General features: G+C 55.7%; 1 protein-coding gene across 1 annotated transcript; it reads right to left on the minus strand.

The window, feature by feature from the left end:
- Positions 1-7,734: 7,734 nt before the first annotated feature.
- Positions 7,735-12,129, minus strand: PDX1 (pancreatic and duodenal homeobox 1; the record flags this gene model as incomplete). Its single annotated transcript, XM_079721693.1, has 2 exons — positions 7,735-8,180; positions 11,715-12,129. The coding sequence occupies 2 exons, from the start codon at positions 12,127-12,129 to the stop codon at positions 7,735-7,737; spliced, it is 861 nt and encodes a 286-aa protein (XP_079577819.1).
- Between the last annotated feature and the right edge of the window lie 207 nt (positions 12,130-12,336).

Raw genomic sequence — 12,336 nt, forward strand, 5'->3', positions numbered from 1 at the left:
ATTAGATTGGGCCCACCAGATAATCCAGGATTAAGTTAAGGTCCCCAACGTAACTACATCTGTAAAGTCATTTTTGTCCTATAACAGAACATACCCACAGGTTCAAGGGATTACGAGGTGGACATCTTTCAGGGATCAGTATTCCACCCATCATAGGGGCCTACCCTTCTTCCTTTGTTTCTTCCCTTCTGCTGCTTAGAAAGTGGGTGTCATAGCTGGAGTGCCCTGTGGGACCGTGAAATGAGGGGCAAATGTAGGGGTAGCAGAAAGGGAAGTCAAAGTAACCTGGGCCCCAGGCAATTCTGAAGCAGTATTCCAGGCCTGAATCACCTGCCTCCAGACTTCTGTGTAGGAGAGAAATTAACTTCACTCTTCAGCCTCTGCTATTTGGGGTTTCCAGTAGTCACAGCCAAACCTAACCACACAGTAACATCTAAGGAAATGACTTATTAAGGAGGTTAGGGACAATCACCTATTTTGGGGAGCCTATGGACCCCTAAACAAATTCCACTTTGTAAAGAGACTTTCTATCTTTGGTCAACAGACAATCCCTAAACTAGCTCAAACATGTATACCTTTCATATAAAGCTAGTTGAATTGGGGCATCAGTGCTGTCTGAACTGTAACTTCAGCATGACTGGCTTTGCCTCTTTATTTGACGGAGTTAGTAGTTTATTTTTGCTCCTGCTAGGTCAGCACCAATGTGGTTTTTCAGCCCAGACACTCTCTTGTGAAGATACAGGACAATACCTAGCTACCCCCATCAGAGGGAGGATCTGAGGACCCAAAAGGGCACACATTCATTTTGTGTCACTTGTTGTCAGCTCTGAGGTCTTCTGAGCGAAGTGCTGTCCCTGCTCTAGCTAGACGAGAAAGACCTCAGTTTTGTGTCACTTGTTGTCACCTCTGAGGTCTTCTGTGTGAAGTGCTGTCCCTGCTCTAGCGAGATGAGAAAGACCTCAGTTTTGTGTCACTTGTCAGCTCTGAGGTCTTCTGAGCTAAGTGCTGTCCTTGCTCCAGCGAGATGAGAAAGACCTCAGTTTTGTGTCACTTGTTGTCAGCTCTGAGGTCTTCTGCGCGAAGTGCTATCCTTGCTCTAGCGAGACGAGAAAGACCTCAGTTTCTGGAGGAACCGCCCCACCCACCCGTGTATGTGCTCTTACATACATGATTGTATTTAACCCTCACTCAATCACATGAGATCCCATTTCCGGTAATTCACAGGCGAGTAGACAGGCTCAGAGGGATTAAGTTATTTGCCCTTGTTCAGAAGAGCCATAAATAGTGGATGCGGATGGAGAAGTTAAACCCTTCCCAGAGCGCTGAGAACCAGCACTGTTAATTTCTGTATTTGTCCAGAGATCCTCCTCTCTCTTCTCCACTGGATCTCAGGACAACAGGCGTCATGAAAGTTGGCTTGTGCTTTACAAAGTCTGCGTGTTTGTGTGTCTCCTCATCTAGAGGAGAAATAATCTGTACTTCTGGTCTAGAAAATTAGACTTTCAACATTAAATTAAAATAAACCTGCATTTATTTATTGCAATAAATTCAATTGTACAGTATTTTCGATTTGTTTTTAAATCTTGGAGATCATTTTGTACATTTTATTGTGTTTCTAGAACTACTGAAGTGGAAATAGTTCCATGTAATATAGCAATTTCAAATTGGCAGTATATCCAGACATATCCAGATGTGTGAAACTTCTGAATTTTTTAGAGCATGTATAAGTAGGATAAATGATTTTTCAAACTCTCATTACCTTGGACATAAGACTAATTGAGAATTCAGGAAAATATTAGAATTTATTCAAATGATATAAATTACAGCAAAAACACTTACAATTTTGTATGTGTAATTATGACTAGATGTGAGAGTTCAGTGTATTCTTTAATGCAGACAAGAATCTTGACTGTATGCTGATGAAACACCATATATTTAAGGTATTTATATGTTCTGTGTTTAGGGAAAGACTAAACAATTCAACTTGAAAGTGAATTATAAAATATTGCTTAAGGCTAGAGCTATCTATGCTTTCAAAAGCCATAGCATTTCACTTATAGAGAAAAATAATTTTAGTTAAAAAGGAATAAAATTTTATTGTCCATTCTATCTCATGATATATAAATGTAGCATACTTTAATATGGGAACCTGGCATTGGCAGGTAATCACTAGGTAGCCTAAAAGACCTGTATCAGTTACTTTCACTCTCTAAACATCTACTGGTAGCTACTATTTGTAGAGCTTGACCTCTTCTTCCTACTCGGAGTCACCCGCAGATCCTTTCCCCGCAGCTGTCCACAAGCTGCTACAAGCTGTCCACATGTAGCAATTTCCTGAAGGCTGGCTGCCAGCTGAGTGGCTTCATCACTCCCAGTTCTTTTTCAGGGAAGCCTTTCTGCTTCCTGCTGCCCTGCCTCAGTTTCCCATTAGGTTTATTGCTCCCCCATCTAGCTTGTCAGAATGGCTTTGAGTAAAATTTGATTTAGTGTTAACCCAGAACTTCCCTCTTCTGACCCTTCTAAGTACTTGATTTTCAGGAGGGTTTCTAGGTGATGCTGCTGAAGTGTGAAAGACCTCAGTTGTGAACTTTTTTCTTAGAAAAACAATTTTAATTCCTTATGCAATCGTGCAATACTTCAGCAATCAGCCAGCTTCTACCAAAGTTCCAACTTGTGTTCTTCTAAAGACAGCTTTTCCTGCCTGCAAACACTGTGTCAACACAAAGAATTGAGACAGTTACCTGAGTGGACAGTTTTCATCAGCAGCAATGTCATCAGGCCCTTGGGAGATGGCTGCGCTGGGCGGGGAAATAAAAAGAGTATATAGTAAGGTGTCCGTGGTTCCTACCTACACACTGATCATTGTCACCACTGCAATCCACATAAGACATACCCTAAACACATGCACACAAATGCACACAGGCCAACAAACAAAACCAGACACACGAAGATAGACTCACCCTAAGACACACCCACACCTACACAGAAACCCAGATCTGGGGAGAAAGAGAAGGAGGAAGAGAATGGGAATGGAAGAACAGGCAGACTTCACCGACTTGAAAGGGCAGTGCCATACTTAGATTTCATTCAAACTTAAATGCATTGAACGGAACTAGTTGAAGGGGACGATATGGAGAGAGTGACGGCCCTGGACGCAGGGCCAAGATTAACCTGGGAAATCAAAGCAGCCTTTGTGGTTCAAAAGGAGAAATTTGGGGAACCTGAGTGGCTCCTATGGACTCTGATCAATTCACCGATAATCAGTCCAATCTCCGACTGGGACGACCATCAGGCAAGCAACTGTACGGCTTCCAGAGGTGGCCGGCACAGAGAGTAAGAGCCCAGTAAACCTTGCTGGATGCATTCAGGCGCCAGTCCCGGATCGAAAGGGGCAAGTGAACTGCAGATGCGAAACCCGTTGAAAACAATAGGCAGGACCTGAAATCACCACCAACTCAGACGTTGTTGTTGCGTGGTATGAATTTGGCTTTTAAGGTGAGAACGTCTTCGAGTAACCGTAAGCAAAACAACAGGAAGGACTTTATCGCGAAAGAAAGGGGGACTTTGTCGGGCACTCTTGCGGCCGGACACCATGAGACCCGACGCTGTGCACGAGGAGGCCCGGGATCCTTGACCCCGGCTCCGGCTCCCCGTGGCTCCTGGTGTTGGATGTGTGTGTGGCGCGGCGGCCGCGCGGGATCTTCCGCGGCGCGGCGGCCGCGCGGGATCTTCCGCAGCCCGCGCGGGATCTTCCGCAGCCCGGGACTACAGTCGTGGGCTTGAGCCCGGACAGTGCTGCAGCCGCGTGGTCTGCGCGCGCCATCGGCGCCCGGCGGCGCTCCACGATCGTACCTCACCGCGGATGGAAGATTCCGGGAGGAACGGTGGGGTTCATGGTCCAGCGGGGATGCCCTTCGGGGAGTGGCGGACGTGGAGGCGCGGGCGGCGAGACGGGGATGCTGCGGCGCTCGGGCCGGCGCGCGCTCGCTGCGGCTGCGCTCTGCATTGGCCGAAACCCCGTCTCCCTCCGCGCCGAGGCCGCTTTCTCGGGCGTTCGCCGTGTGCGTCTGTTCGCTGAGGCCGAGGAGCGCGCCGTGCCCGAGGAGCAGACGGAGGCTAGCAGCCCCACAGCGGAGGTGGGTACCGCGGTCACCTCGGGTTCCGGCGCCCGGCGGTAGCTTGAGTGGCCGAAAGAGGCCGGGCTAGCAGATTTGTTTCGGGCTCCAGGGAGGTCTCACTGTTCAGGACTCCTCACTCGAGAGTCTGGGCCGCGCGCGTGGGCGCAGCTGGCAGGTCCGAGCGCCCCAGCGCCCCGTCCGCCGAGAGTGGCCGAGCAGACTCGGAGACGCGCACGTCCAGCCGCACGCGGGTCGCCCGGTGGGGCCTGACCTGGACCCAGCGGCCGGAGGGGTCGGGACTACGCGCTCCGTCCCGCTTCGGGTGAGGCCCCGCGTGGCTCCGGCCCGAGCTCGGTCGCCCTCTTTCCTCTCTTCCGGGCCCATCTGGCGAGCCGGGCTCCGCTCTCCGCCGCCTCCCTGGGTCTCCCTGGGAGACCGGCCTCTAATGGCAACTACACTTCGCCGCCGCCACCACGTGTCCTGGCGACTGTGCGCCAGGCCCGGTAATACATTTGAAGGACATCATCTCATTTCGTCCTTGTGCTGAGACCATTTTATGGAAAGGGAAACGCAGAATTCAGGGATTTGTTCCAGGGCCCGCGTAGTTAAGGGGTGGGGGGACCGAAAGCCGGGCCTCTTCTGCGCGGAGGCACCAGCCCCGGCGGCCGGGTCCCCAGCCCAGCAGAGCGGCAGAGCCGCACGCCGGCCGGAGTCAGACCGCGGCCTCCGCCGCCGAGCCCGGCCCCGGGCGGCCCGCGCCTCTTCTCCTCGGGTTGGCGAACCCTGGAACCCCCAGCGGGGAGGCCGCGGCGCGCGGGGAGGCCCGGAGCCTCGGAGAGGGCGGCGGCTTCCGCGTGGAGCCCTGAAGACCTCCTTGGCTTCCGAGGACAAGCCTCCGCACCTCCACCAACCGGGCGGCCGAGCTCCAGCAGGTAGGTCCTCCCTCCACCCCACAGCATCAGCTTCCCTGGTGCCAGATGAGGACAGCCTCTCCTGGTGAAGGATGCTGTGGGCAGTCTGTTTATGAGGAAGGGCGGCGTTAAAACCAGGACGCGCTCAGTAAAGATCAGTGGTTGTATGAACAAGAGGAGGTTTGTCAAAGGAGAGGGGCTGCAGGAGACTCGGGAAGCCTCTGCAGCTGCGATTCCCCAGCTGCTTCCGAAAATGATGATGATAATAAAACAACCAATATTTGTGCAGGGATAACTATTTCTAGATACTGAATTAAGCGCTTTACATGTATTCTTTGGTTTAAACCTCACAAGTCTATGAGGTGGTATCCACTTTCACTATACGGATGAGAAAACCCAGGCAGGGGGAAGTGGAGTAATTTTATCAGGGTCACGGCTGGTATTTGAGGGACCCGAGGTCTGAACGCAGTCTTGCTAGACTCCAGAGCCCAGGCGGGTGTGCAGAGCCTGCAGGGGCTCACAGCCCTCAGCAGCTGGGAGACGTCTCGCTGATGAGGAAGTTCTCCTTTCTGATCCACAGAACCTTCTTCTTTTATTCGGAGGGGCGTTATGACTCGATTTCTCTCTCTCTCTCAAGAAAACCGCACAGGGCTTCCCTTGTGGCGCAGTGGTTGAGAGTTCGCCTGCCGATTCAGGGGGCACGGGTTCGTGCCCCGGTCCGGGAAGATCCCACATGCCGCGGAGCAGCTGGGCCCGTGAGCCATGGCCGCTGAGCCTGCGCGTCCGGAGCCTGTGCTCCGCAACGGGAGAGGCCACAGCAGTGAGAGGCCCGCGTACCGCAAAAAAAAAAAAAAAAAGAAAAGAAAAGAAAACCCGCACAAAAAACAATAACAACAAAACCCAAAAAGCAGAAGCAAAAACCACCAACACAGCAAAAACAAACCCTGCATCTCTTTGCAAACGAAGATAATAGCGGCGACTCTTGGGAGTGAGCCGTTGTCTCGGAACCGGTGGAAACACTGGGGAGGCGCCTTCAGGCGTGCGCTGGGGCTGTGCTGCCCGTCCAAGGGCCGCGGGGAGGAGCAGGGTGGCCCGGAGGTTGGAAGCCCACTAAGTCGGGGCCTGTGTGCCCCTAACACAAGACACTCTTGGCCCTCAGGCTCCAGGGGTGGAAACTCATCCAGAGCAACACTTCCTTCGGAGAAGCCCCCGAAAAAGGCCTCGACTGGACGGCCGCTTTGGGCGTTTCTCTGCCGCCCTCGGTGCGGGGCCGGGTGGCAGCTCCGGCTCTGCGCTTATTCATCGACAGCCCGCCACACTCCGAACCCCCCATGCCTATGGGCTCTACTGCCTAAGAAATTAATTCATTTTCAGAAGTGACTCCTAAATTTACAATGAAACAAAACAAAACACCCGAAAATCCACCTGCTGATACTCTTTCCCAACCTAAAACCCAAACGTGGTGTCTAGGTTTTCCCTGGTTAGTGCCAAAAAAAAAAAATGCTGCTTTAATTTTTTAAATGAATTGGAATCATTGCACTGCAAGAAGGGTTTGATACAAAGCAAGCGGAATCAGTTTTCTTCTCTTTCCACGTTATCTGTATTTATTAAGCGTTTTCCACAAACATCACCTGAACACGAGGCTCAGACCCTGAAACAAGCAACTGACCTGGAAACCACAGACCTGTTTGCAAAGAACTGTTAGGTAATTTAAAAACTTTAAATAAAAATAACCATCTTGCCTCAGATTCCCCAACCACATACATTTTCATCATCTCTAAGGATGAGGAAGTCATACCCTGTGGATAGTTTCCAAGGTGGGTCAGGCCACCCTGATTGTCCCCACACAGTCTTCCCCGCCCTGAGATCAGTAACCAAATCCCCATCCGGAATAGAAAGCTCCAAATATCTTCAGTGTAGTGATTGCTCAGGGGCCGTCTTTCTTCCCCAAAACCTTCGCTCCAGGCCCATCTCCCCTTGCCGTCTCTGGGAGTTCTGGCACACGGGGGTGTACAGCAATGCTGCCGCTGCCCCTGCACCCCAGCCCTGCCACCACCTAGCCATGCTTACAAGATGTTCTTTTCTTCAGAGGAAAGAGGTGGAGGCTGAAGGATGTGCACTGGTGAAGGATGTGGTTCTGCTAAAAAGATTATAAAAGAAGAAGAGGAGAAGGAGGAATTATTCTATTCCATGGGCATTGATTTCACTAGGTCTTTGAAACTTCAGATGTTTCCTTTCAGTTATTTCTAAACGTTAAGGCAGAGGCTGGAGTAAAAATGGCTCTGTTCCCTGGGCAGGTTGAGGCGCTCCATCCAGTTTGCCTGCTGTGTTGGGGACGGTTCCAGTTTGTATAGTTTCTGTTGTCTTTTGAAGAGCCGGCTTCTCTAAAGAGGTCCACGGTTCTGGAGTGATGGCACCTGCACGGCAGCACAGGCGTTGCCAATCCAACAGTATCACCCAGAGAGGCCCCGGATATTTCAGAAAACGTCTCTTCTCCTTCCAGAAGGTGGGCCAGCGTCTCCCCACCGCGCCCCAGTTGCCACTAGGCGCCTCAGAGCCCGGGCTCTCCCCTCCAGTCTGGGGTGGGCCGCCCAGCTCCTGCCCCAGCGAACGGCCTGGACCGGTGGTCACACCCGGGGTCCTGGGTCCGCTCCTCCCTCCTTTGCGGGTGGCTGATGCCACCCGGCAGGGAGGAGCCCCATCTCTCACCGAGATTCTTGCGGTCGCAGAGGCGCCACACTGGAAGGCTGAGGCGACGCGCTAAGGCCAGGCGGCAGGCGGCCCTCTCGGGCGGCGGCGGGGACCGCGGGCGGCACAGCACCCCCGGGGGGCGGCGGGGGCGGCAGCGCCAGCAGCTCCTCGCCCGAGGTCACCGCGCAGTCCTGCTCGGGCTCCGCGTCCCTACCGCCCACGGCCACGGTCCCGCCGCTGCGCTTCTTGTCCTCCTCCTTTTTCCACTTCATCCGGCGGTTTTGGAACCAGATCTTGATGTGTCTCTCGGTCAAGTTCAGCATGACGGCCAGCTCCACCCGGCGCGGCCTGGAGATGTATTTGTTGAACAGGAACTCCTTCTCCAGCTCCAGCAGCTGCGCGCGAGTGTAAGCGGTGCGCGTCCGCTTGTTCTCCTCCGGCTCCACTGCGTAGGCACCGCCTGCGGGCGACACAGCACGTGAATGTGGTCCCTGATCCCTGGCTTCTCCTGCCTGTCCCCACCCGTGCAGCCCAACCCTTTTGCCCCAGTCCTAGGAGCCCTGGCCCCTTCCCAGCCGCTCCGGCCACCGAGCTCAGGCCTTCTATCCGAGAGCCCAGTCTGGGGCACGCAGCCCTTCCCTAGTAAGGTTTGTCTTTTCTTGGAGGTCAAAGCTGCATGGGTTCTTTCCGTGGCTCTATCAACGAGTGGTTCTAGAATGTGTTCACTTAAGCACTGTTTGGGTTGGTGCTGATTAAAATGCACATAATATCTAAACCGACTGGATTCTACCAAGGCAAAAAAATGTCTTTAATACAGTACTTAAAAAAAACTTTCTGACGATGACCCACAGTAACAAATACATTTCAAATCATCACCCAGTTCACACACTGATATGTATAACTGCCACACAAAAAAATTTAGGACCTTAAACCAAACTTTACCACCTATGATGCTATCTAATTTCTCCTATTGTTTACTGTTTCATTAAAAACAAGGTTTCAACCCAGTAAATGGATTTCACGACCGACTAATGGGTGCAACCTTCAGTTTGAAAAACCTTGAGCTAATAAAGTTCCCGAGGATATGACATATATTGTCATATCTGACCATATATTATCTCTCTATCAAGTTATATTGTTGTAGTCAGCCCCAACTCAAGAACTGGTAAATTCTCTATAATTGTAATTCTAACCTTGGCTGGGCACCTGCCCTGGACGAGAAGGGAAACCATTCTGAGCCCCCGGAGAAGGTCAACCCCAGCCTCTGTGTCCTGGGCCCCAAATGCTGGCCAAGGCAGGAGGGGAGGCTAGGGAGGGGAGACTCGGGGCTGGATCCCCCACTGGGGAGCTGAGAGCCGAGCAGGGTAGAGGAGCCCCGAGCCCGGGTGGTGAGGAAGCGACAGCCAGGCCCGGCCTGGTAGATTAGCACCGCTCACCCGGTGTTTGTGGCTGTGCACCTCCAGGCCCTGATCTTTTCCTTTCTGGGTGACATGCCGACTGCGCCCAGGGTGTGGACTCTGGGGCACTAAGTTCCAGCAAAACACGGGGAAGAGGCCTAAATCGGCGTGTAGGTAGGGCAGAGGTATGTGACATTTCTCCTGTGACTGTTGGCTAGAGTTCAAAAGCTAGTGTGTGTGTTTCTGGAATACAACCCACCAGGGGTTTCCCTCCAGGCCAAAAGGAGGTGCCCAGAAGCCAAGGCAGAGGCTCCTGTCCGAGTCAGCAGAGTCCTGCTTGCTGGGGGCGTCTCTCGGAGTCTGAACACTTTCAGGCCTTCCTTGGCTTGGGAGAGAAACGAGGGAGCCTTAAAAGAACATCTAAAAAGGTCCTCTGAAGTTCGTAAGTTCAACCCACAACCTCGCGGGGCTTTGGCCCTTTTTCAGCAGCCTCCCCAAAGCGCTCTGAGAGGCTGCTCAAGGCCCACTAGCCCAGGGGTGCTGTGCCTAGGACGAGTTGGCAGGGGGCGAAGGCGTAGGATGGAGGCTGTTGGTGGTTTGGGGAAGACGTCAGGGCCCCCAGTCTGCACTGTTCTCCAAGGCGCAGCGGGGAGGCGTATAGGGGCAAGCCCGCCAGCAAGGCAGCCGCCGTTCATTTCTTAGGGCGAGCGTTTTGGAAGTTCCCGTTGTTACTAGTATGCATATCCGATCTACGTATAAAGGCCCTTTGGTTACTTCTTTCTCTCCAGGGGTGTGAAACATCAGTAAGAGCGGGCAGGCGGGCTCCCAGACCCTTGAAGTTTGGTTCCTTCCAGAGTTTCCGGGGAGGACGGCCCTGGCCGCAGCAGCATCCTGCAGGCAGCTGCCCGGAGGGCGCCTCCCGCCCCCCAGCCCCTGGCGGGCTGAGCCTGCAGTGGGTCAGAGGGCGCAGGCAAAGGCCCCTCCGACCGCGACCCTCCAGCCCGAGGAAGTCACCCTTCCAGAAGCTACCCCATGCCCCGGCAAGGCTGCCGGTTTTCCCTCGGGTTTTCCTTTCCGGTTCTTTCGGTCCGCCCGGGTCCAAGCTCCACCGGAGCAGCTGTAACACCCCCGGGAGGTGGGTAGTTACCCCACCGCGGAAAGGCTTTTTCAGATCCTCCCTCGCATTCTTCCTGGGGAAGCCGCGAGGAGGGCCGGGGATTCGAGAAATGCGCGCCCCCAGCACGCCGCGGGAAGGGGGCCCGGGCGGGAGGCAGCTCCTGGCAGGAAACTACGGACTGGGAGTCCCGCGCCCACGGCCCGGGGACGCCGGCCTCCCGCCTCCCAAGAATCCCGCATTTGCCAAGGCTCCGAGGCCTTTGGCCGCGGCCGCGCGGGCTGAGTAAGGGTCGTGCGGAGTTTCGCCGGCGGTGGGGAAGATCGCGGCCGAGTTTGGACCCTGTCCTGCCTCAGGACCTGCCCGGTCCCCACACAGCCTTCGCGAGAGAGTGGGGAGAGGCGAGCCCCGGGGACGAGCCCGGATCCCCCCAAGCCCCTCTTGGCTGCGCCAGGGGCAGAGTTGGGCAGGCTAGCCAGACTCGGCAGACGGGGGCCGAGGATTCCCGGGGCGGGGGGCGCGGGCACCTCCAGCCTCTCTCCCCTGACTCCCGACTGTTAGTTGGAAGGAAGAGAAAAGTCCACTATTTGCAGTGCAGGTGTGACTAGAAGTGGCTTCGGCACGGAAGCGATAAGATTGTGTGGCTGCGGCACAGGCCGCGCCAGAACTCGCCGCCGGCTCTGGGCTGGGAAGACCTTCCGTTACAGGCCGGCGCCCGGGGCCCCCTGTTTCGCCTGTGCCAGAGGGCATCTCCTTCCTCGAACGGACTGAAAGGGACGCAGCGCGGGGAGAGCCCGTCAAACACTTCCGTTGGTTCAAAAGTGAATGAGCATCGCAGACGCCTCTCCCAGCTGCTTGGCTTCGAGGGTGAGCGACCAGTCCTCGGCCCTGCTGTGACCCCCCAGCCCCGGCCGCTGGACACCTTTGCACACTTGGGTACGGCTTTCCTTCCCTGATTTTCTGCACCTACTTAGTGCCCCTGAGACGGCCTGGCTTTCTTTACTGGAGCCGCCCGCGGGGGTTGGGGGCGGTGCTCAAGGCGAGAAGGGGCCCGGGGCTCCGAAGGCGCGCTCCGGCCGGGCCGGGAGCATCCCAGAGCCCTGCTCGGCTCCCTCGACGCGCACTCCCGGGAGTCCTGGGCGGGCGGACCCCCAGCTGGGGCAGGATTGGAGGGTCCGAAACCTTGAGCTCGGCCAGGCCTAGGCTCGCAGGGAGCGCGCGGGCTCCTGGAGTTCAGCGGACAGGGAAGGAAGGACTTTAGGCTGCCAGGAAGAGAGCCGAGTGGGAAAGACGCTCCAAGTTGGACCAGAAAAGCGCTTCTTTGCAAAATGGCCGTGTTAGCTCCCTGTATGCTTTAGTCCGACTCTAGGTTATCCATAGAGTCTGGGGACGCAAACTGGGAGAGAGTCCTGGGAAGCGCTTGGAGGTAGGGGCAGCCGGGCGGAGAGAGGGTGAGGACAAAGCGGGCGGGAGCCAGGCTTACCTGCCCACTGGCCTTTCCACGCGTGAGCCTTGGTAGACTTCATCCACGGGAAAGGCAGCTGGACGCGGCAGGGCTCCTCCAGGGCGCCGGGCTCAGCTCCATCCGGGAAGGGCCCGGCCGGCGGGCGGGGGAGCGCGAGCTGAGCCGGGAGGTGGTGGTGGAGGTGCGCCACCGCGGGGTCGTCGGCGAGCGGGGGCACCTCGTACGGGGAGATATCCGGGGGGCTTCCCTGCTCCAGCGCGCCCAGGGCGCCGGGGAATGGAGGCGGTGGCGGCGGCGGCGGCGGCGGGGGCTGGCGGCCCATGTACAGGCACGCCGGGGGACTGGCGCTGAACTCTGGCGCCGGGCCCCGCTGGAACGCGCAAGGGTCCTTGTACAGCTGCGTGGCCGCGTAGTACTGCTCCTCGCCATTCATGGCTGCCGCCCGGCCTTGGGGACCAGGAGAAGGGGGCTGGAGCCAGGGACTTGGAGCTGTGCGGCGCTCCCACTCCCGGAGGCACCCCTGCAGCTTTGACAGCTCGGCACCGCTCGGAGAGGTGACCCGGTGCCGGCGGGACGGGCGGGCGGCCGCCGCGCCATAGGCTCCACTGTGCCCCACGTGGCTCAGCCTGAGGCCATTATT

Source organism: Hyperoodon ampullatus (genome assembly GCF_949752795.1).
Source record: "Hyperoodon ampullatus genome assembly, chromosome: 16".
Taxonomy (NCBI): domain Eukaryota; kingdom Metazoa; phylum Chordata; class Mammalia; order Artiodactyla; family Ziphiidae; genus Hyperoodon; species Hyperoodon ampullatus.